Source organism: Ambystoma mexicanum, chromosome 10 (assembly GCF_040938575.1).
Source record: "Ambystoma mexicanum isolate Mex_15411 chromosome 10, UKY_AmexF1_1, whole genome shotgun sequence".
NCBI classification, from domain to species: Eukaryota; Metazoa; Chordata; class Amphibia; order Caudata; family Ambystomatidae; genus Ambystoma; species Ambystoma mexicanum.
In genome coordinates, this window is record NC_090932.1 from 1,157,626,247 (window position 1) to 1,157,653,358 (window position 27,112).

The window sequence follows — 27,112 nt, forward strand, 5'->3', positions numbered from 1 at the left end:
ACACTTGTGCACTTCTCAATGCTCCAATGACAACTGGAGATATATTAGCCGCTATAAAAGGAGTTGCTGTCTGTTAGGTAGAAGTTACATTTTTGCGCAACATTCTCCCCATGCGAATCCGCCAGCACTTTTTGATGAACTCTTGGATTTTCTGTCAGTTTCGCTGAGAGAGTATGGAAAGCAAATGTCCACTCAGTCTTTTACTCTACCTATGGGAATCTTTTTCAACCCATTTGGTTGCATCTTTTTGGAGTAATGTTTTCCTCCACCTTTTAAAGGCATCTGCAATTTATCATTCAGGACACAGCACTTTCTGTGCAGTGTTGCTGGGAGCTGTTTGAGCTGCCCTTTTTATTTTCTTTGTGAAGATTACGGTTTCCAAGTATAAGGGGATACTTTTAGCCTACCCAACTTATTTTGTGGAATCAGCACCAAGCCACTGTTGGAGTACTGAGGGGACACAACGTATCACTTTTTACACTTCTCCTTTAACTTTCTAGTTACAATGGCAAGTTCATCCGAGTGGCTAGTGGCAGTGGATATTTTCTACCGACTTTTCGTGATTTTTACATGCAGGCTACTCTCGATGCTGCGCCAAAGGACACTTGGGTCACTATCGATCTAAAATGGTGCCCGTCTTTTTTCAACAACTCTTGATGACTTTTCCTTTCTTGTGCCTTCTTTGGGCCGTTCTGGGTTGAGGAAGTCACGTTCACTCTTGTCTTTAAAAGCTCCCAATGGGAAGCCATCCTAAGGGTGCCAGCATGTCTAGGGACAGGAAGCTGGGAGTACACTGAATCTCTGCAGGTCATCGTCCGCCAGTAGGTCTACTTGAATCCAGTTCTGTCTGGAAGGCTGGTTGTCTCCTTGGGACAACCACCATCCAAAGTTTGAATGTGGCATGATTGCTGGTAGGCTGCGTTCCTGCATAAAGGAGAGGGTCCTGGAGCAGAATGAGGGTGTCCACCCATGGAACGAAGAATCTGCGGAAGGATGGCTGGAACAGTGACCGCTGCTGCTCCAACCTCCTCTTGCATGGGTCTGGCATGGATTCACATACTCTGAGGATTCCCAGACTGATGGGGAATATTCACGTGTTAAAAAAATAAATAAAAATAAAAAAATTTAAAAAATAAAAACGGTTTCACTTGAACCTGAAAACTGCTCATCTCCTCTATATAAAGAATCACTGTCCTTTGCGTCATAGTGCCAATGTGATGCTGGAAATGTATCAGGGTTCAAAGACAGGTAAAAATGTGTGAGGGAAAAAAGACTGAAGATTATTTTTCTGAAATAACTTTCGGTATTTTCTACGCTGAACATTTCTGACTTGGCCCACACCCTCACCCACATCCCTACCCTGACCCCCAACACACCCCCAAACCCCTACTTACCTAGCTTAAGACTCATGTTGTCCCGGCAACGCCTGTTCTCTTTTACTTCTATGATCGGGAACCGGCACTGCAGGGCCCTTTCCTTTTTTTTCTTTTTGGGGGGGGGGGGGGTCGGCTGCAGGGGACAACCCCTCTCACAATATAGTGTGCAAGGGTGCAGGGGAAACACCCCCCACAGCCCAGAATGTGTGATCTGATCGGACTTCTCACCCATTCGGAATTGATTCCGCTGGAAATGCCTTTCGGAGGGACAGGGCCTCCGAGTCCTTGTCCTAACACTTGTGAGTGTGTTTTCTATGTTTTTTGCCACCAAGGTCCAGCCTGGACCTCTGGAAGTGCAGCTCTTCCGGTTTTCCTTTTTGTGAACACCACCCATGGGATTCCCTTATAGCACCCATGGGTGGGGGCACGCCCTTGTACCCCTGCTTTGTGTTTTTGGGCACCTGCGTGTGGCCCACGGAGCAGGGTATTGGCTGGTGGCAGCTACATGCTGAATTTGACAGGTGCTCAGAGTATCCTCATTTTGGGATACCCAGGCCCTGCCATTTGAATCAATGGACTCCTGAAGAAAGGCATGATTGCCACTGTAGTCACTTGGTTTCTATTGCTTTTACACCTTGTTTCCCAAAGTACTGGGAAGCCCCGACTGTCGCGTTCTTCTTGACTGGCTGTTAGGTGTAAAGACCATATATGGCTCTGGGGCTGCCTCCAGTCTGACTGGAATCTTCCAAGGGGCTGTGTGTTGTGGGTACATCCTTGAAGTCAACTCACATTCTGGGTTGCGGTTGTCTGGTGTTGGTGTGTGTATGTGCGCGGAACAATGCCTGGGTCAGCCCGACTAACTGGAGTGAATGCAGTTTAGTGTGCCGATAGGCTGGGTGCTTACTCCAATCTACATTCTGTGTTATGGGTGTCTGGGTGGAGTGAATGGCCCGAAAGCCTGCAAGTCCGATTGGCAGCTTGCCTGCATGAATGAATGTAGTTGTGAAGGATAAGCTGCCTGATCCTGGCTCAGGCTGAGTGAATGGGGAACCAATGTGTATAAACTAGGGACCTCTCACTCACCAATCTGTTCTGAAGCTGAAACCTGAAGCTTGAAATCTGGATCTTGTCAGAGGAAGGAGTCTTCAGCTGTGTTTCTTCAAAGAATCCGAAGACTGCTGAGTTGACCCAAGGACGGAATCGAGAGCACCTGGATAGGAGATCTCTTCCTGAGCTACAAGGGACCATCATGCACCTGCTACTCTTCATCAGAAGTACCCTGTGTGCCTGCCGTCCAGAGAAGGGGTCTTCATGAGTCCAGAAGAGGACCGATTGGACATCTTGAGTCAAAGAAGTCCAGTTTTAGCACCCAGGGTCCGGAGGAGTATTTGTGACCACTGGAAGCCACATTGTCTACTGCGCAGAAGAGGGGGTCCCCTGGCATAGTGCTACTAGACAACCGCAAATGCGAAAGTTCCACCTGACCAAAGAATCTTTCAAGGGACATCTCTGACACATCGGACAACTTTTCCCACCGAAGATCCTCTGCACACAGCGAACAGGGAAGGTCTGCCAGTGGGTTTCCCGCAACCAAAATCGGAAGATGACCCAGGGGTCGAGCCTTTGTGAGTGCCTGTGACCCAGTACAGTGGTCAAATCCAGGTCACCAGAAGCCGTCCAGAGGCCTGTGCTACAGCACCGAAGATCCAAAAGTTGCTGAACCGTGAAATCCTGAAACCCAACACCTACTTCTGCCACTGCACCCGTCGCCAATGAAAGGCATCCAATGTCCCCAGGGGTTTTATCTTCTTCAGCTAGGACTTTTCGGAGTCCACCACAAATTTCCTAGGGTTTCCATGACCGGAATAACACCCGTCCAACGGAGACCACTGCAAAGACATACTGCTGCCTTTACCGAAATCACCTGGTTCCTCTTTCTCTTGGCCTCGGCATCCCAGCGACTACTCCTTGCAAAGGGGGTCAATCCTTCAGGGGTCCCGTTGAGTAAAGCCGAGAACCTCTGCCACTTCGCCTGCCAAGGGGCGAAAAGTATTGTGACGAGAAAGAGCGTCGCCCAGCCTCAGGAGTCGTCCAGGGGTCCCAAAGTCATCTTGGATCCTGTTCTGCCGTGACATCTCAGGTACATTGCATTGGGGTGGTAGAACCTGTAGAAATAAGAGCATTATTGAACATTTTTGGACTAGACTGCAAAAGATAAGGTACTCCCTAACCTTTGCATTACAGATTGCCCAGGAGGGGCGGGGATCTTCACACAGTAAAACTATTTGAGTCTCATGAAATTATTTCGCCTATGTTCTGAAACTGACCAACCTTTCTTCCTTGCTCTAAGAAAGTACACCTTACTTACAAATTCACATGCCTGTTTCTTACCATCAGCAGTTGGTGCATTTTTACTGAATTTAAGTCTAGTGGGGTGCCACAGAGTGTATATATATTTGTAGTCAAGCAGTTCTATTCAAATAATGGCAAAATATAGATCATTACTCACCAGATTTGTATGTCTGGTGATTGTATCTGCTTCTATTCACATACTCTGCATAGTCCGACATCTAGTGTTAGTCGCGGAACATTACACGGTTTGTTTTCAAAACTCGAAAAATGACGTCGACAGGGCGTGTTATTAATACTAGCCCTAGTGCGACATGTAACGTACACATGGTCCTTCACGCGTCAAGGTCCCTCAGATTGTTTGTTTCTGACATGAGGGTGCATGAAGTGTAGCGCGAGTACAGATGTGAAAGCAGAAACAGCGATAACCCAAAAAACATCTATGCACCATCTACTCCAGTAGGGGAGGAAGGTTGGGCGCATGTGAATCTAAGCAGGCACAAGCACCAGATATAAAAGATTACTGTGAGTAATGTATCCCTTCTGAAGCGTGTGGATCTGCTTAGATCAAATGATCTGCATAGATTAGCAAGCAGTATCTGGAGAAGGAGGTGGGAAGTGAGTAGGCACAGCGGCAAAGATTTTTTAGGACCGTTTGTCCCACCTGTGAATCTGCTTTAAAGTGTGCATCAATGCAATAATGCTGTGTGAATGTATGGATAGAACTCCATGTAGCGGCTTTGCAAATGCCGTTTAGCGGGACGTTTGCAATGAAAGCTAAGGAAGCTCCTGTACCTCTGGTAAGTGAGCCCTGTGAGTGAAAGGTAAGAATTTCTTGGATAGGGAAGAGCAGAGCTGTATACACTTGACTATCTGCAGTAGGCGTTTTGATATATGATCGCCTTTTCTTCCAGGTGCTATGGAAACAAAGAGTTGGTCTGTTTTCCTTAGAGGTTTAGTTTTGTTCACATAATACAAGCGCACCCTCCGTACATCAGGTGTATGGAGGCTTCTTTCAGCTGAGTTACATGGATTTTGAAAGAAGGTAGGAATTTCTATGGATTAACATGGAACTTTGAAATGAATTTAGGTGAGAACCTAGAATGCGTTCCGAGGATAAACTAGTCCTTGTGTATTATGAAGAAAGGGTCTTTTACGGAAAATTTCTGTAGCTCACCGACACGTCTTATAGAGGAGATCGCTACTAGGAATGCAGTCTTCTAGTTGGATGTTTTAGGCTGGCCTCGTGCATAGACTCAAAGGGTAGACCCATAAGCTTGGAGAGCACAACATTAAGATACCATCCCGGGGAAGGGTTGGCAATTGCAGGGTATAGCCTCTTTACCCCTTCCATGAATGCCTTAATGACAGGAACTTTCCACCAGGACACTTTGTTCTGTGAGGTGGTGCAAGCTGACAGGGCCACCAGATGCACTTTGATGGAGTTGAATACTACACCGGAGTCTAGTAGGTAAAGCATGTAATGTAGAATGTTTCTGGGGAACATTCTGTTGGGTTTAGTGTTTGTGGCACGCACCATAGCACAAATCTATTCCACGTCTTGAAATAGCAGTGTCGGCTGTTGGAGTTTCCTGACTCTTTTAGGATATCCATACACCTCTGTAGAAGATTCAGGTGACCAAATTCTATGAGTTCAGGAGCCAAGCTGCCAAGTTCATAGATTGAGGGCGCGGATGGCGAAATGCTCCCTTGTGTTTTGTTACCATGTTGTAAAGGGACAGGCACTCGATTGGGTTGCACAAAGCTAGTTTGAGCAGATGTAGAACCTAAGGTTGCCTCGCCCACATAGGAGCAACCAGGATTACAGCTATTTGTTCCTGGTGTATCTTGTGCACTATTTTGCTCATGAGTGGTATCGGGGCAAAAGCGCAATCACATTTCCCTGGCCAGTCCAGGGCGTTCCTCTGGGACCCGGGTTGGGGAAACTTGCGATGTGAAATCTAGGCATTGTGCATTTAGGCTTGTGGAGAACAAGTCTAATGGGGGCGGGTGGCCGACACCATTGTGAGAATATTTTGTCTAGGATATCTGTTGAGTTACCACTTGTATTCTGCTGGTAGAGGGTGTCTGCTTAGAGTGTCTGCCAGAGAATGGACTTCCCCTGGAACATGTTGAGATGTTAGGAGCACGTTCCACTTGAGTGCCCACTTCCATATTTTTGGGGATAGCTTGGACAGACATTGTGCATGCCTCCTTGCCCGTTTAGGTTGAACATGGCAGTGGTGAGGTCTGCAAGGACCTGCACTGTTCGACCTGTAAAATGTCGCTGAAAGGCCTGAAGAGCCTTGACGACTGCCAAGAGTTCTAGGAAGTTGATAGGTTTTTGTCAGTAGCATGTGTCCACTGGCCGTGGGCTGTGTGGTGAAGGAAGTGAGGGGGGCCCCCCCTCCCATCCGGCGAGCGAGGCATCTGTAGTTATGATCGCCTGTGCTGGTGGAACGCGGAAGGGGTTTCCTCTTAGCAGGATGTCCCTGGACCACCAGCAAAGAGCCTGTACCAAGGTTAGCAAAACCATTAGATAGTCACACTGACCGCGTCCCCGAGAACATTGTTTTGCCAACCATGCCTGCATTGGGCGCACACACATGTGTGGATCCAAGTGAATGCATGAGGACATCATCCGGAGCAGGCGCATTGCTTTGCGTACAGTTATCTGGCAACCAACCTTGTAGTTAGGTACTTGCAACAGCATGTTTTGTACTCTCGTTTGAGGGGAAAGCCACTTTGTCTTTAGAACAGCCCCTAGAAATTGTTTTATTTGGCTGGGGACTAGGCTGGATTTCTTTTTGTTGATGGAGAAGCCCAGATTGAACAGAAGGTCTATTGTCTTGAGTATTTTGTTTGCAAATTTGAGGAGATTCCCTGGCAATTAGCCAGTCGTCCAGATAAGGGTATACTGGACTTTCTGCACAGGTGTGCTGTCACTACTGCAAGTACTTTTGTGAATTCTCTTGGTGCTGAGGCAATGCCCAAGGGGAGTACCTTTAACTGGTAGTGAACTGCCGCCATCTTGAAAAGCAGATATTTTCTGTGCGCATGGGGCATTGAAATAAGAAAGTATTCTTTCATATCCAATGTTGCCATGTAGTTCCCCCGTTTTAGGAGTGCGATTACCTCTCGGAGCGTGGTCATGCGAAACCTTTGGGGTTTGACATTTGTTCACAAGGCGCAGATCTATTACTGGGCGCATGGAAAGGCCTTTCTTTGGCACAAGGAAGTAGGTTGAATAAATACCCTGGTTTACCTTATTTGCTGAGACGATCTCTATGGCGTCCTTCGCCAGCAGCGACTTTACTTCTTCCAACAATATGCATTTTTCTTCCGTTCCTCTGTCTTGGCGGGCAGTAGAGTGGTTTTTGTAACAGCTCAATACAATGCCCGCCTGCCACGGTGAACAACACCCACTTGTCCGACATTATCCCCTCCCATGCGCAAGTGAAATGTGAAATTCGGCCTCCTACTAGAGTGGCATGGGAGGGGACCTGAAGCGGTGGGTCAGTGTTTGGGAGGGGTGAAGCCTCTCCCAGGTGAGGTACTGCCCCTTCCTCTGCCACTTTTATTTCCTCTTTGAAATTTCGAAGAGGAAGTTTGTCCTTACGATTGCCCCCAAGATGAGGACTGTCCGACCAGAGTATAGCCAGAAGAACGTTGAGAACCCTGACCCCAAAAACGTCTAGAGAATTGGAGGAGCCCCGTTGAACATAGGGCTCGTTTGTTAACTGGCCAAGGGATTTAAGAGTGTTGTATTCCTCAGCATTTTGAAGGGCGTCTTCGCTGGCCTTCCAGAATAATACATAAGGCTTCACTGGCATGTTTAGGCGTGTTACCAGAGTTTCTAACAAACCCAGATGGTCGAAGCCAGGTGTGGCGCTTGTGCGTGTCCTCTGCTATGATGTGTCCTGCATTATCTGCATCAAGGTTATTTTTCGGATGCAGTTTGATATCGGCTTGCCCTCTGCAATCGTATTTAACAATTGAGACTTAAGGGGTTACAGGACCGCTTCAACTTGGTGTTCCAGGTCATCCCATTTGTGGTGGCCGTAACTACCTAAAAGCATAGTGTTGGCAATTCTTATTTGGTATGCCGCTCAGGAGGCAACCTTTCTTCTGAAAGTATAGGGTAGTGTTAACCACTAATGAATCAGGTTTAAGCTGACCCTTAATATACAGAGGGTCAGTGGGCGCTGGCCTGAATAGTTTCTCTTTTCTGGGATTCACTGCCCTTGTGGGACCAAGCGCCAGTAGGGAGGGCTGGATGAGTCTTTGTACCGACTGCAGGAGAGGAATAAACTGGGTGGCGGACCTTTTGTCTATCAGAATGTCTTCCACAACGTCTTTGTTGACCTGTACCTCCCAAGTGTCATTGTTTAAGTGTTGTGCAGCCTTCAGAAGCAGTTAATTGTATTGTAGTTTATCAACGGGAGAATCTGCTACTGGCTGATCCTGGTGGTCTGGCGACTGGATTACATAAATCCAGTAGTCATCATAGAATTGGTCTTGTCTCGACTATAAAGGTCCCCTAGGAGACCCCGGGTCTTGGGACCCTGAGGCATTGTCATAGTACATGTCCTGAGAGGGGTCTTCGTAGGTCGAGGCCGGGGTGCCTGGAGCAGGGGTGCGAGGCTGCGGCTCAAGATGTGGCTTTTTGGCAGGAGACTGGTGTGCCGAGGCCTCTGGCTGTGAGGCATCTCTAAGGGATGACATTTTATCTGGGTGTCTGTCCATAATGTCCACAAAACTGGACATTGCCAAGATTTTATTAAACTGTTCAGGAGTATAATCACATGAGGCAGAAAGCCTGACATGATAGGGGTGGCCAGGGAGGGAGTTTGGTCTTTGTGGTGCATAGCTCCTGAGAGTGTGTCTACAGGGGTGTGGGGCACGGGGAGAGGCGAGCAATCTAATGCCCGTGTGCTTTTTGAGGACAAAGGTCGAAATTGCAACTTTTTCAGTGACCTTGCTTTAAGCATGAAAGCACCGACATGTCTTGATTCTCTCCTGCATTTTCATGGGCGACGCGAAAACCCCTTTCGCCGCATGTTTTTCGACACGAGAAAGGAAGGCTTTTTTGTGTGCAGAGTCCAAAACAACCTTAGGGTCTGGTTTCAGAGGCCTGTCATGAGGCAAAAGCATACGCGATGGCCCAGAGGACAGTGAAGAACCTGAGGCTCTCTGTGGACACTGCGTGGGCTTCAACGCTCAACAGTACCGTTTAGTCAGCAATGGTGTATGGGTTTAGTGTTCTTGGGCTTAGGTGTGCTCTGGCCACTGGGTGTCTTCATCAGAGTCGCCGGCCTGCTTATTGGAGTCGGGGGCCCGCACATGGGGCTCTGACAAACCCTGCTCCCTTTCGGCGTCACTCAAGATCCCGATACTGCCCTCAATGGAGTCTTCCGTCACATAGATGGAGGCCTCGGCCTGCATTGCGTGAGCCTATTAGGTCGAAAATGTTTACAAGATAAGCACATTTTTTCAGGGCGTTCCCTCGGGGGACAGTAATTGCACACTCGGTGCGTGTCCTTCCACAGGAATTTTCAGTGGTAGGTAGGCCAAAATTTAAAGGGAGTTTTGTCCATTATTTATTACAAGGGTAGGATGGTGAGAAAAAGGGGATGGCAGAATACTCATTCTCTACAGAGGTCAGTATGAAGAACCTCCCCCCTCTCTCCCTACTGTAAGGGCCGAAGCACGAAGAGGCCTGTGTAGGCCGCGTCTGGTCTTAGATGAGGTGGTTCATCGAAAACCGTTGAGCAGTCTGTTGACCGTGCGGCAAAAGCAAACAGTAAGGAAAGAAAAGTCTACTAGTAAACTTTCAACTAATTAAAATGCATCAGCCTGAAACAGAACTCTGCATTTACGACATACTTTGATGGCGAAAAAAAAACAATCTGAGGGACCTTGGCGCGTGAAGGACCATGGGTACAGTACACGTCACACTAGGGATAGTATTACGAACATGCCCAGGCGACGTCAGAGTTCCGAAAACAAATCTTGTTATACTTGGCGACTACCACTAGTGTCGGACTATGCAGAGCATGTGATCTAAGCAGATCAACAGGCTCAGCTGTGTTACTACCCAAGATAGTTGGTGGACATTCCTTTGCAGGCCTTGGGGGAATTCACTGCACTTAAACTGCATCACCTCCTGAGGGCTTAAGCCTTGGTTGCTTATCAAAGCTAACATAAAAGAGAACCTTGGCTAGATTCTCTGTGCCTCTTTCTTCCGACCATATAGAGGACAGAAGTACAGATACCCCCCCCCCTCCAGTCTTAACACTGCCCCCATCCAATGGCAGTTGTCTCCCTAAGCTCCACTCCTGGTGGCCATCTTCAGATTTGGTAGAGCAAGTGGCAGTATGAACCAAGAAGAGGCACAGAGGAAGGGAGGGTTTGCATGTGAATCTATGCCAGATCCATGCTGCAGAACGGGAGTTGCAGGTAAGTAACGTATTCCTTCTCCAGCATGGTGTCTGGCATGGATTCACATGCTCAGGAATATAATTACACAGCAGTACATATATATACCACTGAGGTGGCAAGGCTCAACAGAAGCAATACACTTACCCATGAAACAGACGAACCCTCAAGTAAACAGGTTGGGCAGCACCGCTTGACAGAGCCGGGACTCCTCCCTGGAATCCCTATCCAAGTAGAACCTTGTGATGGTGTGGATGGACCTCCACAAGGCAGCCCTGCAGGTATCGAACAGAGGGACACCAGAGAGAAACGCAGTTGTTGCTGCGATGGCTCTAATGGAGTGGGCTCTCGGATGGCCTGGCAGGTATTTGGGCTATCCATCGAAAATTGATTCATCAAATTGAAACCCAACTAAATGTGTTCATTGAAAGTAATTTCCATCGAAATGCACTTTCATTGAATATATTTCGTTGGATTTCGATTAGGGTTAGGGCTGGGGGGGAGGGAGGTTTGGGGGACCCCCCCACCCAATAAAGAAAATGTTACATGAAGCTGCCCAGTGCCTAAATACTATAAAGATTTCACGACTGGACAACTCCATGTAACATTTTAATGCAAAAAATTAAAGCATCGAAATGATATCTTTTAAATTTAAAAATACATAGCCATCGAAACCTGCCCATTTCTATATACGATGGACAAGTTTAGATGGAAATGTAAAAGATAACATTTCAATGCATTTATTTGCGTTGCATTTTTTCGAATGGATTTGTTTTTCGATGGTTGGGATTCGATGGAAAGACTATAAACCTGCCTGGAAGCAGTCTATTGGCCAGAGGATGACAGTGCATGATTCAGCCCGAGAGCTGCCTGGATAGGGAAGCCAGAGTTGAGCTGTCTTCCGAAAATCATTTGTGCGTGCCACATAAAACAGGCACGAGCAATGGCTAGTGAATTAAATGCCCTCTCAGCAGGCATAGAAGAGTTCAGGAAGAAGACTGGCAGAACCAAAGGTTTGTTCAGACGGAAATTAAAAGGAACCTTCTGCATAAAGGTGGGGTGGGGTCTGCACCCTCGTAGCGTTAAAGGACAAAGAAGGCTGCTTGCAAGAGAGGGCCTGGATCTCCCTGACCCGCCTGGCCTAGTAGGCGGCCACTAGGAACGCGGTATCCCACGGAAGAAACTTCAGAGCCGCCTGATGCATTGGTTCAAATGGGACCCCCCACACCCATTAGCTTAGTAAAAAATCATGTTGAGCTCCTAAGCCGGGGTAGGAGACTTCACTGGCAGAGACTTCTTGACTAGCGTGTGCAACCAGAGGGAAGGCCTACCAGGTATCCTGGTGTACCAGGAAATGGCAGGTAGATGCACCTTGATGGAGGCGTGAGCCAGGCCAGCAACAGCAGGTACAAAAGGAGCTGCAGAGCTGCGATTGGCTGTAGCGTAATCTTTGGAGTACTGCATCACACTAAAGCATTACCATTTGTACCACTGTCCGTTGAGCCTCACCCCTGCTCCCTCCCAGGGAGCAGGGAGGCATTGTGGGATATTTTGACCCATTCCAATGTGCCTCACTACATCACTTAATTGCAATGGGGAAGGAAACAGCCCAAAATGACCGCGCTGACTCCTGTGCGCGCCAAAATCTTTATAACTGCGCTTGTGTCAACCAGAAAAAGCCTTCACACCCTGCCACTCACAGTTCGGGGGGGGGGGGCGGGGGGAAAACAGAGTCCTCACTGCAGGAGCATGCCAGTGGGCTCTGCCACAGTCAACATGAAGCAAAGTGAAACAAACCGCATCATTGTGCTGAAAACCCGAAAATGCCTTTTAAAGTGACATTTTCCTAACCTTAAAAAGTTCTGTTTTTGCCACTAGATCCATTAATTTCTACTGAATCATTGAGATTAAAGGGGCCTGCAATGCCCGGCATCATCCAGTGTAGCTCAGAGGAACCGGGCCTCATTGGAATGACAGCTCCTACAAAATGTATCTATGAAAAAGCAACCCAGGAACCCTGGTTTTCATTTTCCACGGGGAAAAACACTGCTATTTCTTTGCAACAAATATCAAGAAACAGCTGTGCCGAGAGAGATTTCAAACAAGGGCATGATACATGTATCCATGTTGCAAACAACTCCAGCACTCAAGGGAAGAAGTAGCGCTGACTAAAATGTGTATTTCCTGCAGATGAAAACCAGATTTAAAGAAATACGTTTAATGTGCTTTTTCATGAATGAAGAGCAAAATAGCCTGTTTCTAAAGTTTATTCTTGTGTAAATGTTTAATTATTTAAGAATGTCAAAGGATTTGCTAATGTTATGAACACCTATAAACTGTTTTAATTTTATATGTTTAAAGGAAAGACTTAAAAAGATGAAACTTAAAGCTAAACCCAGTCTGAGTTAATCAACTATAAAAAAAAATTAAACCCTGCTCTGACAGTTCTTAGCCCTGAGAAAGGTTGACACCTCCACTGCTGGCACAGGAAAGGCTAATTGCTGCTGGGAGGTCTTGAATACTCATGACAAAGGGACTTCATTAGATATTCGTCTTTGCCCAAGGCAAAGACAATAGCAGGCTTGGACACAACCATCCAGTGGGAGGAGCAGGAACAGTAACTCTCCAGGAAGAGGCCCCTCATTCAACTTCAAAGGATTTGACATTTGCTTACAGTTGAAAAAAACAAAAAACTGACATGCGACTTTAGGGTTTAAAATGCTCATTTTGCCACTACTTGGCAGCAAGAATGAGAAAAATGTGAAAAGTGCATACATCTAAATCTGAATTTCTGCTATTCATTTGAAAACTTGGTAAAATGTCTTACTGCATAAGGAACAGAAGTTAAAGAATAACCAATTGCGCAGAAAGTATTAATATTGCAAACATAACCTTGTGCATACATATGTTAGGGGTAATCGCGCAGATGTATTCAAAATTGGGAACTGTTAGGCCAAACCTTTCATGGTTAAAATTGCCAAAATTCAACAGAAACCGGGTCCCACACACTTGGCAGCTGGACTGAAATGTGACCCGCAAAATATGTATCTGATTTTCTTAGAGGGCATAACTACATAAATATGTATTTGTGTGAAAGTTACATTTTGGTTCTAGGAGCTAGGGGAGGTTTCCAGGCATTGTAAAAGTTACACCATAAAACATGACTTCCCTTTTTCATCCAATCAGTGAAAAGCAAGGCAGAAACTATGCTCTTAACCAATCATAGCATTGTGGGGGTGGGTTGTAAGACTGCCCCTACCATAAACTTTAGTGATGTCATTTGGCATGATAAATAAGGTAACCTCACAGCACACAGACATCGATTCCTGACTTCATCCCGATTTCAGCGTGGCGCCCTGTTCCTGAATTCTCCATCTTTGTTCCCCGATTTCTTCATCCTTGCCCCCGATTCCAGATTTCTTTGCAAAGCTAAGGCCTCTGCATTGCTGAACCAATTTTCAGCTAGGCCCAAATTCTGCAGCAATCCCAAAGCTTAAGGGAAGCCTTTTGAAACAAGTCTGGCTTGCTACCACTAAATGCTTGCCTGCTCCAAACTCGCCATCCCACTGAACTCCGGTCTCTAGTAACCAGTGCAGTCTCCAGTCTGAGGTGCCAGTCCAGGTGACCAGAACCGCCCAGCTGATCCTATTCCGCCAGATGTGCCCTGCTGTCCTGTGTTAGACACGATTCGTGTGATGCCCAGAACCCTTGACGGTCCAAAATCTTAAAGTGGACTGCAAGTATTAATAGGAATCATAGTAAACCATAGTATATCTTGCCTTATTCCATCCCAATCTATAGAAAAAATCCTATCTTTACCTTAAGAGCCTGTAAGATTGTCACAACCATTCTTGCAACCTTGTCCGACTCCTAGTGTTAGCGCAGATTTTCTCTTCATTTTTGTTTTACTAGAACAAAAGCCATTAGTTATTTTGATAAAGTAATTCCCATAAAGAAAACAGGGTATCCACCACATGAAGGGTTACAACGGCCGTGTAACTGGAGATTAACGGGTGGCCTCTTTTTCTTAGCCATTAAATCTAGTTTAAGTAAAATTAACCTGTCTATTTAAAACCGATTGTTTTTCTCTGCTCCATTTTCCTAAAACCACCACTCATTCAACATTGCATAACTCCCTCAAATTAATAGCTAGAGACTTCATTTAAACTCTGACTTATACATAAAACCTGTAGCTACATCACAAAACAGTGCTATTTTCAATTATTTCCAAACTTCCATTAAGATCCAAAGTATTTACTTTTGCTTAACCTATAGCTTATGTTTATGATCTTTCCAGTGTTGCTCCTATAGAGATTTGTATTGACTTGAGGACATTTGCACACTTTTCATTGTTTTGATAAGCCATTTTCGAATGTCATTTTAAAAGTGTAAGATTTCCAACCCGTTTTTCTCTCGTTTGGGAAGGGAAGGGCATATTTAAAATCCGTTTCCTGTTCTTTATTCCTGGATACCTGCTGCTTACTTAAATCTGTTTAGAATTGCTTATTTGTGAGTTATGAATACTGCAGGGGGAAATCTCAACTCTGCTCTGTCATTCAAACAAGCCAAAACTGTTCTTTTCTCTGTATTTTCCTTCAGTGTTGCTAAAAGTGAATTCAACTGCATTACCTACTTTCTTCTTTGTATTGTCACCACATCAGCAAATGCTGCCCCATATATTAAAGTATATGTTTGATTTGAATTTTAAATAAATATTAGCTTTACCAACCAGTCCGATTCCTGGTCCATTGTGACCTGGGGATATTTTGAGAAGGGGTGTGTTATGAGTGGTATATCACTCAGAATATTGAACCTACAGACATAATAAAATAAGTATTTCATTTGTGCACTGCATACTAGGCTGAGACCAGGGTGTATTGCCTGATTGAAATCCTTAACAGCATCCATGGTGACCGTGGCCTGGTACGTGGGATCTGAAAAGGAGCTCCTTGCCCGAGATGTGGGCACACTCCCCACCACCGTAGAGCTTGCCCGAACTCTTTGGTGAGGGCGATCTGGTCCGCCAAAGTCCCTGTGACCTGCAGCCACTGTCTAGAAACTCTAGAAGTGGTCTCATCTGGAGCCTGCAAAAGTGAACGAGGTGGATGCAGGAGGACCTCATGCCCAACAGCAACGTGATGCCTCATACTGTTGGGGTTTGCGCCAGGTACTGCACCTTCCCCAGGATGGCGGTCACCCTCTCCTCCGAAGGGTTAGCCAGGCACGCAACCGTGTTGAGACAGACACCCAGGAACATAGCTTTCTGGGATGCTGCATGCAGGAATCTGCATAATTGATGGAGAATCTGAGCTCCTTCAGAAGGCATATGTCTCCGCCGTCTGCTGGTTTGCAAGCACGTGACAGCAGGAGCAGATGTGCCAGTCAAAATAAGGGCAAACGTGGATGCACTTGTGGGGTAGATGCTCTGCCACTGGAGACGAGCACTTTGTGAACACCTTCCGTGCCAATTTCAGGCCAAAGGGCAGGGCCTTGAACTGATCGTGCCGCCCCTGGAACACAAATCGCAGGAACTTCAGATATCTTGGGCGAATGGGCATGTGAATGTAGGTGTCCTCCAAGACCAAAGTCGCCAAGACATTCTGATCCTCCAACTGGGAAATTACACCATTACCGCGCCCCCATAATTGCGACCTCTGCAAAGGTAGACTTTTTCCTGACCCCCCCCCTCCTTTAAACCACGTAGATGTGGGGGATGCTACACAATGCAAGTAGTGGGGTGCAGGAATTACTGCAACCGCATCTTTTTTTTGTGGTGTAAAGGGTGTCAAAATAAAAAAGTCAGCAGTTTCGGGGTTGCAGTGATGGGGTGGTTGCAGCAATCTCAGATCCTCCAACTGGTTGAGCACATGCTGCAACGTGACCATCCTGATCTTCTGGAACGTACTTGAGGCGCCTCAAGTCTAGGATCAGCCGCTAACCTCTTAACTTTTTCTGCACCAGAAAGTAGCTTGAATGCACTTCGAAGCCCCGGCGTCGGAGGGATCAGTTCCATCAGTGCCTTTCATTATGCCTTGAAACTCCAGCAGCAGCTGAGCAATGTGTAGTTCTTGACACATCACAGGAGGAATGGGAGGACACTTGTGTGGAATTGGGTGTGCCCTTGATTAAGAACGTCCAGCACCCATTTGTCCGTGAGGATGGTCTTCCACTGGTCGACAAAGTTCACTAGCCGGCCTCCCACTGGGGTGTGAAAGTGGGGGCCCAGGTCCATGGTCAGTGAGGCCTCTTGGCCATCTGCGTCCTGGCCTGCGGGCAATGCCGACCCCCGCTGCCGTAGTTCTGTGAGCAACCTCTGTAGGCTTCCAGGATCGTGGAGCAGGGGGGCTGACGATAGGGGGTAGTATACCCTTGGAGGAACTGCTGAACTACCCTCTTGAGGATCGAAAGGACGATCTCTGCTGCAGTGTCACAGCGAGTTTTGCCGTCTCCATATCCGGTTTAATGGCTTGCAGCGTCTCGTCCACTGCCTTGGAAAATAAATTGTCCCCATCAAAAGGCATGTCCACCACCTTGGACTGTGTCCACCGTGAAATTCGTGGCCTTCAGCAAACCCTGGCGCAGGAGGGCCACTTCATTGCCAATCTGGCAGAGTCAGCAATGTCTAGGGCTACTGCAATGGCGTGGTCAGGGGCCATATCGCCCTCCTGGAACAGGGCCAGGTCTACGGCCTTTGTGACGTCCAGCAGAAATTCCAATATTTGCCAGAGCTTATACCATAGCATCATATCGCAGCAAGACAGGACGGACAGGACATTAGCGGCTTTGACGGTGGAAGCTACAGTGTAAATTATGCTTTTGCCCACTGCATCCAACTTCTTCCCCTGCTGATACGAGAGAACCATGGAAAGAGATGATGGGCTGGAGGAGCATTTCCTGGCAGCAGACACCATAAAGTCCGGAGAAGGCTGGGACCTCAGGCACCTGGGGGCAGAGTCTGGGACCCTATACTACTTCTCCAGTCGGTCTCTTGAAGGGTGTGGTACTTGGCGTCTCCATTAGGGCCAAACCCTCCACCCAGAAGTCGTCCAACAACAGAACTGGCATGACTGCCTTTTAAGTCGCTGAAAGAGGAACCCCCCTCTTCTCTTCCGGCACCAGGCTGAACGGTTTGGATGCCTTCGAGATCATGGCATGGAATGAGCCAATCTTGTCAAGCATGAAGACCTGGCGGACTCGTCTGTGCCCAGTGGTTCTCCGTCAGCGGCACCGGTCTCCGTTCAGTGAGGTACGTAATCCCCATACTCGTTCTTATGGGTAGCCACAGTAACCATGTCAGCAACGATGTCGATACGTGGCGACTCCTTTCACTGGTGTTAAGGTCCTATGGGGCAGCGTCGGCTGACACTGCTGGACAGAAAGGGACTAGGCCTGGAAGGACTGGGCAGATGCCTCTGCAGACTCCTGGTCAGGGCCCTAGAAGGTCTGTCCCGGGGCCGCAGGCAGCCTTTGTTGAATTTCTGACACCAAGGTGTGAAGGGTGGCGAGGATGTCCAGCCACATGTGCCTGGGTGCTGGCGGAGGAGCAAACGGCAAAGGGTCAGGACTAAACATACAGGGAGGAGTGACATGCTGATCCGGCTCCTGGCGTGGCAATCCCTCCTGGTCGCCTTCATGGTCCGAGTACTAGCATTCGGGCAGATTCTTGTCCTCAGAGCTGCTATAAATCAGGAGGATACCTCCTCGGGACCCCGCAAACACCAGAGGAGACACTCTCATGGGTCTTGGAAGGAAGTCTGTCGGAGGCAGCAAGTCCCGCAGCCTACGCAAATCCATCAGGAACAAGGCGACAATGGAAAGCTGTAAATGTTGGCACCATCACCAATTAAGTCATGACCGGAGCAGCAGCAGATGGAGGCAAAGCCACCCTTGGTGTCATCATAGTAGTGACCGTAGAAACAGCTGTCATCGCCTGGCCGCTCACAGAAGTAATGGAGGTGGTCGTCGACTGGGTCTTTGAAGGGGTGGTTGTAGATTATGCGGTTGATTGTTGTGGTCATCGACTAAGGGATTGTCGACGAGGTAGGAGTTTTGGAAGACTAAGTACTTGACGAGGTAGTGGTCCTGGTAGACAAAGGCGTCGAAGGCTCTCCAGCAGGCCTCTTCCTTGAAGACTTGTCCCTGGAGGACTTGTGTTTGGAGGTGGTCAGGGACTTCCTCACAAAAAGGCACCCCCACCAAGCGGCAGGGTCACCGTAGACTGCGATTGGGAACGGGTCCTTCCCGAACCAGATCCTGCAGCAGCGGCGACCTTCATGGGACCAGCTAGATGGTGCTCAGACCTTTTAAATCCCCTGGGAAGGGGCATCCTCAAAGGACCTTAACCTCTTTGTCAAAGGGAGCACAGCTCCTGGGACCTGCAGGTCCTCAATAAGGCATGACAGATGGCGGCTGCGCCAGAAGCCTTCTCCATCTTGATCCAAGCCACCAACCTGCGATAACGATCCTGCTTGGTCTTTGCCAGGAACACCCCCGGCAGATCTTGCGTCAGTCTTCAACATGGTCCAGACAATGCAGGCACTTGAGGTGCCTATCCTCAATGTAAACGTGGCTCAGGCCACATTTCTCACAGGCCCTGAAGAGACTTCGCCCAAGTAAGACATCAGTGAGATGTAGGGCCAAGCCTGGGCCGCAGAAAACGTGAAAGAAGATTGACGATGGAACATGATCTTCACCGACAACAGGTCCCCGCTTCCGGTAGGCGACCGTAACGATAGACGAAAAGGATTGAAAGAAAAATTATCAAAACTATCACAATTCGAGAGGACTCCCAACACCGAAACGTGCAGTAAAAATCTGAAGATGGCCACTAGGGGTGGAGCTTAGGGAAACCACTGTCATTGGATGGGGGCAGTATGACCCAAAGGACAGTGACTGATTATAGAGGAGACCAGGAGTTTTCAGGTTAAAGCTTTCTTTTTTACTAAGGATGCCAAGCCGGACGATGGGGGAATATTCATGAGTATGTGAATCCATGCCGGACCCCACGCTGGAGAAGATACAGGCCGGACAACCTCCTCCCCTGGACTGGTGGGCCTAACTAGTCCCGAGACTAGCTGCATTTTCAGCTGTGCATCGTCACCTGAAGTGCCGTTTCGCCTGGATCTTCGAGGACATCCTGCTGGATCAACAGTGACTGTTACCCGCTCTGAAACATCTCCCCTTCCAAGTCGGGGACAGATAAATGGAGAACAGCCAGTCATGTGACCGCCATCGCTGAACCGAAGCTTGGGTCTATTCCGAAGCAGCTACTATCGTGAAGAATATCTGCTGGGTGTCCCATTGCAAGAAGCTGACTGTCTGCTCCTGCTAAAAGTTCTTTCTTCAGCCTCCACGGTGAGAATCCGAACAGGAGTTGCGGTCACCTCACCTGGGGACCTTCCACTGAAAGTTTCCCTTCTTCATGAAAAGGTAGTGTCCCACTGCTACGTACTTACCTGGGTGCTTTCTGTCTTGAATCTGAATCCTCCGGAGCTTGGAGACAGATTGGGGTGGACAACCCAACTGTGTTCTTCCAGGTCTAAGGGCGCTGGTTGTTTGGTCGACAATCCTGAAGGGGGTCTTACCTGACCACCCTGAACCATGTTTTAACAAAACATTTTACTTGCAACGCTGGAGATTGCTGCTATTTTGACAACTTTAACAGCATCTGCCTTCCTTTGCTCTTCTGCCCATGGGCCCTGCACTCCTAGTGTCCCCACTGACTCTGAGACGCATTACCAGATAGGGCTGGACCTTCTAAAGTATAGGTTGTCTAAAAGTGACTTACCAGAATCCCTGTTGCATACATTACCTGAATGTTGGTTAAAGAATTGATTTGCTACTCTGACTAATTATCTGTATTTACAGGGCAATTGCGAGGATTTGTTTATTTGGTAAAGGAGGTGCCCCCTTCCAGTTGGGCCGTGGAACACGGCAAGGGTGGCCGTTGTCGCCACTCCCATTTGCACCAACAATTGTGCCCCTTGCAAGTCGATTGCACTGGTTATTACACCAGAAGCGGGGCCTGGCTTTAGGGGGTATACGAGAATTGGCATCTATGTATGCTGATGACATTGTACTATATGTTAAAGATCCCGAAATTAACTTACATTCCCCATTACAAAGGATGTTTAACTGTTTGGTGAAGTTTCAGGACTGTGAAGAAATTCGGCCAAGCCCATTTGGTTCCCATTAAAAGATAATGCCCTACTGGCCACATGGAAAAAGTACCCCATCAAGCCAACAAAATGGCCTTCAAGTCCATATCCAGAGACTATAAAATAGCTACCACACAGGCTAACGCAGACTCCTACAACACCAGGATTAGCAACGCTAAATCAGGTACGAAGGAAATCTTTGCCATATTCAGAGAACTGGAGTCACCGTCCGATCCACCATCCACCCTTACCAAGGATGAGACCTGGTGCAACCAAATTCAAGCAGCCATGCTACACAAACTAGACACCCTTCACTCTAAAATTTTAGCCCACCAAAAAGCACCATCGGCTCTTCTAGATCGTACAGCGGCACATCCAGCCACACCACCCGACGCTCCCAGTCAAATACCTAAGTTTGAATTCTCTAACATGACTGACCTTGGAGTCATTGCACTCATAAAATCCATTAAGCCACCCAACTGCAAAGGAGATACTTGCCCTTCCCACATTACAAGAGACTGCACACCTGCCTTGGCTCCCATCATTACGGACTTCATCAACTCTTCATTTCAATCAAACCTCTCCTAAAAAAAACACATCTCTCGACCCATCTATCCCAGGGAACCAACGTCCGATCACAACCGTCCCCTTTCTGTTAAAGATTCTGGACAAAGCAGCCTGCCTGCGGGTTCAAAAATGTATCGAAGACAACAACCTCCTTGGGCTACGCCAGTCTGGCTTCCGCCCTCGACATGGTACCGAGACGACTCTACTTGACCTAAAAAATCAAATAGATGACCTAAGAGACGCAGGCAAACCAGTTCTCCTCCTGCTTCTAGACCTCTCGGCAGCCTTCAATTTGGTGGAGCATAAAACTCTTTGCCACCATCTCACAGCCTCAGCCCACTTCTCAACCAAAGCGTGTGACTGGATCTCCTCATTCCTTCAGGAGAGGGTAATGAAGGTCTTATCAGACTCCGCTAATGCTACAGCCAGCCCTATCAAATGCGGAGTCCCACAGGGCTCCTGCATAGCGCCCACACTTTACAACCTCTTTACGAGACCTCTTTTCAGGATACTTGACTCTCTGGGCATCCCATTTACAAATTATGGAGATGACACAGGTTCTCATCCCCCTGTCAGGTGATTACACTACAGACCTGGACACACTCAACAGCATCTACGCCACCATTCAATCATGGATGGCTGAGAACTGGCTGTCTAAATAGTGATAAAACCGAACTCCTGCTTGTCGGCTCCCCGTCGACTTTGAGCAAACTTGGTATAAAGTACCAATCTTTCACCGTGGATAATATTCCCATCAGTCTCTCAAACGATCAAAACACTAGGTGTGTATCTCGAACCCAGCCTCACCATGGACAGACAGGTCAATGCCATCGCCTCCTCCGCAGCATATCACTCCAAACTCATCAATGCTATCAGGCCCTTCCTATCACGGCAAAATTGCATCTCAATAGCCAGAGCAATCATCGGTTCCAGACTGGACTATTGCAATGCCCTGTTCATTGGTACCTCCCAAAAAACCTTGCCACACTCCAGATTGCCCAAAATAAAGCCCTAAGAGCTGCTACAGGCACCTCGCGCAAGGAACACGTCCCGGGGATCAGGAGGCAGGTACATTGGCTCCCCATCAAGGAAAGGATGGTCTTCAAAACTTTGGCCCTTACACAATTGTCTTCATGATCAGGCCCCCACCCCCCCTCCCCCATCTGACACAGAGGATCACCAAACAAACGGTCGTCAGACCGTCGAGGGCAGCCTATGCTAACCGCATCACTGTCCCGCACACGCGCAGAGTGCATGCAGGAGGCTCCAGCTTCCACACTATGGCGGCAACCTTATGGAACAACCTCCCAGCTCAGATTAAATCAATCAAATCACACACAGCCTTCCGCAAGGCATTAAAAACCCAGCTCTTCGTCTCGAGAGCTCTTCATACTAGGTCTGCACTACTATTGTATCACCATGTATATGATATCATCCGTTTTGCCATCTGCTACCTAGACAAAAGAATGAGTAATCAACTGTAACCATCACTGTGTAACATATGGAACCAAGCAAATGTATCTAAGTGAATGTGTTTAAGCATACCTTCTTGGGCCGCCTTTTGTAACCCGCAAGCATGCCTTCTTAAAAATCTCTTTATAGCACCTTGTTGCCTGTGGGCTGTAGTGCGCTCTACAAATCCTAAATAAATAAAATAAATAATTAATGTAAACCAAGTGGGTCAGACTTATACCGGCGGGAAGTCAGTCTGTCCAAAAATATGGTACCAAGGTGATCAGATCGCACACCTCTGCTGAATGAGTCATTTTGCATATTTGGCTTCCTTTAAGAGAAAGATCAAACGGTGGATCACTCTCCCACTTTCCTTGTTCAGCCGCATTGTAAAAGCCAAAATGGCAGTGGTCCCTAAATTTCTCTATTTTTTCAAAATATTCCAGTATGGCCTGGACTCGCTTCTCTGAGGAACTTCGTTATAAGTGAAGTTAGCTTGGCAGACCAAGATACTTAGATTCACATGGTAAACACTTTCTCAACTTTATGTTCAGGGTGTACAGGCACACTTGGAATTGTATCTTTTGCATGTTATTGGATGTCTGGTTCTCAGCCTTTCCGCAGGAACCTTTTAAGACTACCATCATGCAGTACATTGTAAACTCAGCCAACTCGAGGAGGATAGTTTACGCTCTATAACAAATGGCGCCAAAAGGCTTCCCATTCGAGGAATTGCCATGCCGATTAAAATGGGCATGGGATGGGCAGACGAAAAATTGCAGGCCAAATGGGTCTTTATAAATAGAAGGTGGAATTGAATACCCAATTCAAACTAATACAGTACAAGGTTCTGCATAGGGTGTATCCATCTCCCTCTCAAATTAAGTTTGATAGGGGGGGCTAACAGGAGATGACCAAGATGCAGACGATTTGGGCATGCACGAAACTATACAATTTTTGGTCTACAGTGGTGGAAATTGTGGGTCAAATTGGATGGGAGGTGCCTAGGGGAATACAGTGCTGCATGTTCGGGTGGTTGCCTGGGTCTCTTGAGGGCAACAAAAATAACTTGATAGGCATGTTATTGGTCAAAAGGTTTATCCTAATGCAACAGGCAAGCTCTGCCCTGCCCACAATCCCGAAATGGCTTGTGGATAAGACTTGCTGCTGCAACATCGAGAGGGGATACTGCTCATTACTGGTAGTTCCCACTAGGCCATGCAATATCTGGGAACCCTTCAAGCATTTTCTCAGGGACTATGCATCTGGAGCAGGGCAGGGGATTAGTCCAATATCTGGATTTTGTATTGATTGTGCCCAGGAGTGATTCATCCTTGTTTGTTCCCTTATCCTGTAGGGATATCGTTGGATTCAATTCCTAAAAATGGCACAATATGTCTATTCTGTGATCAGGATGTGAACCCTGAATAAATAACGTTTAAAAAAAACTGAATTCTGACTTAACATGCAATTCATTGTGCAGGAAGTATCCTTGGGTAATGACAGCCTCAAAACTAGACAGACACCTTTGCCAGGAACAGTGTCAGGAAATGTATGCTGTGCAGCCAAGAAATCCACAAAGATGAAAAAGGCAAGCTGTTGGTCAAGCACTCACATGAGGGTAAACAATTTTGGGAGGGGGAGCGGTGGTTCAGATGAAATTGAATTTATACGCTCAAATTGTCACTGTGGTTTATACATTTTAAGATTGAAAATAATTGTTTTAATCTCGCTCGTGGCTCATTCCCAAACCGCCCTCATTTCCTCACGCTAAATGTGAACTGCTCAAAAGTGAAGTTTGGTGCCCAAAGACCAGTCACCTCACCTGATGGTATCACGCTCCATCCTGCAAGCTTCACGCTTATCCTTGAATCCCCCAAGGTCCCCTGCCTCTGCACAGTCGTAAACCTCTGTATCTGCATCAAAGTCATCGTCCACTGGAGCATCAGCACAATCATCCTCCTCAGGCTCTGCATGGATGTCGAAGACCTGATCGCTTTGCTTGAACTTGTCCAACAAAGAGGCAACTGTCTGTGGGAGAGAAAATCCCCATGGGAGAAAGGAATGACTGCAAGGAACAAGATACTTACAGCATCAGTTGCACAGATCCCAGTGCACAAATCGGGGACTGCAGAAGCTGCTGTTAGAGGGCGGCTAGGGGTTGGAGAGGGAAGGAACACCTTGAACACATGAAAAAGGGCATCACATATCAGATATAACAGACAGTTGTCATAGAATGACATGGGTGGTGGGAATCTCATTGGCAGGCAATGAACAACCATGCATATGCAAGAATGACAGAACACGACACATGAAATATATGCAAAAGAAACCAGTTGCTCATATCCAACAAGAGTTTTGCAGCTTAGAAAGACACATGCTGCTAATTATATCCTGTAGTCATTGCGCTGTTATTTGTATCTGATGTTCTGTAAAACTTTGAAATTTGGGACAATCAAGCAGAGGGCAAATGAAAGGAAAAAACCTACTATGTTGATCCAAGAGTACTAGTCCATGTCTAGGGCCCCCCTTCACTGTTCCATAGGCTTATGGCCCCATCAATTTCATCCATAAAATGCTTGAATGCATAACAAACTAAGGGAGCACCGAATATAACCTTGTTACAAGTTAAGTGGTTTTTGAAGCATCAACCTGTTACAAATGCGCATTTTGTTCATGGAGTACAAAGTACTATTCCCCCAATACATTGGTACAAGGACTGGCAAGTTGAATTTATGAGTTTTAGACTTAGTACCAATCTTCCATGACTCAGTTTTGAATTGGGGTGAAGTTCAAAACGGAGCAGGTTTTCCTTGAAGTTATGCGCATTGTGACAAAGCCAAATAGTATGGTAGTCCATTTGTTTGCTATGTAGTTTTCAAATGGATAAAAGAAAAAATTCCAAAAGTTGTAGAAGCCCTTGTCACAGTAAGTGGTTCATGGTTGCGTCACTCAATGGGAGGTTGGTGAAACTGCTGCTCATCGAGGTGGTCATGATTTTAACACAATTTGTGTTCACTTGCGTAGCACTTGCTTCCAGGAAACCCTTGTAGACACAGGCAAATGGGTTGTTTGCAAAGCATTACACGTTCGCTCAAGTGGAATGATGAGCAACTAGTTTTTGAGAGCTTAGACTGAAAGAGTTAGGATTTTGAGTGCAGTAGATGGAGGGTATCCTGGAACTTGTCTGTGATCAAGTTGGTTCCAGTTTACATGGAAAATGGTTACACTTTTTGATGCATGAAAGACACCACCACCTGAACATGGGGACCTTGGCAACTGCTGTTAAGCATATCAGTTAAGCCCTGGGGTGGACAGCCTCACCTTCCTTAGGGGTTAGGCTTTTAGTAAAGCCTACCTATTATGAGTCCGTCATGGACGTGACACATAATTATGTCAAGAATACTGGTGTTTGGCTCATAAACACAAGTCCCCATCAGCGTTAAGTCAACTGCGGAGACGGAGGACACAGCATGAAAGGGCCAAGTTCTAGCTGTCTTATGGCCACATCATTTGAGGGGAAACCCTTTTCCTTAAACACGTGGAAGGGAAATCATTGGAAGGATTCCAGATTGTACTGAATGCCAGCAGTGGGTAGTCCATTGTGGGGAGGAGCATCTCCATTTTAAATAGTACATAAAAGTCTGCAATTGCCACTCGTTACTCACTGATGGAAAAATAAAACAGATACTTGTTACTAACAGAGTAATGGTACTTTTGGTTGAATAAAAAGGCTTGATCCTAGCATAGGTAAAAAGATGGGACTAAAGTTTGCATTTCCAGTACCAGATTTGATCAAGGTCCTACGAGACAAGCATGGTATCAAGAGAGACACAAGAGGTAATAGTTTGAAAACCTTTATTAAAGATTTTTGGGTTGGTGTAGTGCCCAACTTGTCCTCTCTCTAACTTGGGTTTTCCCTCAACTGATATTTCTAAGGATAGTCGCGGCCCCCAAGTCTCAAAACAAAAACTGTCTGTCAAACCTATGCTTGCTCTCACTCTGGAAACAAATGTTGTGCACGGTTTCTTAAAAGAAATAAAAAAGGAAATCGTGTCCCAAAGATATATATCCAAAACTGGATCCAGGTGAACTTCTGGTCAGGATTGGCGCTGCTAGTACACAAAAATAGTTCAACTTAAATATGCCCGTGGAGTTATACAGGCAAGGTTCCTTCAGCATCAAAACTACTTGGAGGCAAGACTCCTGTAGTCTCAAAACAACTTAATTCACAAAACTCTGGCGTCTGTTTGGGCTCACTTCCTCAAGCTTCTTAAAGTAAGCAGTTCTATTATGCCAAGGGTTCCATTCCCCCAAGATCAGGCCCCCCTGGTTTCAATAGTTCAGAGAAACGATTGTTATAATAGTGACATCTGGGAAGCTGAACTGTTGTGTTTTGGTGAAGTTCAAAACAGTCTTTACAACACTTTGGGGATTTTGCTCTCACTTCACCTTCAGTGTAGCACCCCCTTTGGAACAACTTACAAGCGGCGCCGTTTATATCTTCCTTTCAGCGTGGGGCATGTAACAGACTTTCGAGAACGCATAGCTTTGCTTTCGCCTATGCACGACCACTCTGCCACTTAACCCTCTTCTTTCTCTCTTGTACCTCTGCCACTCTTACTGTTTGCCTTTTCCTTTTGTGCTGCTTGCACACTTTGCTTTCTTTGCTGCTTATTCCTTCGTGCCACTTGCATACTTAACTTTCTCGGTTTTGCCTTTCACTCGTGCCGTTCATACACTTTTCTTTCTGTTCTTTCTTTCCGTGCCTCC

General features: G+C 46.9%; 1 protein-coding gene across 1 annotated transcript in view; it reads right to left on the reverse strand.

Moving 5' to 3' along the window:
* Positions 1-27,112, reverse strand: part of NCAPH (non-SMC condensin I complex subunit H) — a 742,114-nt gene that overhangs the window by 328,661 nt on the left and 386,341 nt on the right. Inside the window, exon 9 of the mRNA XM_069619088.1 lies at positions 24,165-24,370. Within this exon, the coding sequence (XP_069475189.1) occupies positions 24,165-24,370 (206 nt within the window). The remainder of the gene's footprint in view (positions 1-24,164; positions 24,371-27,112) is intronic.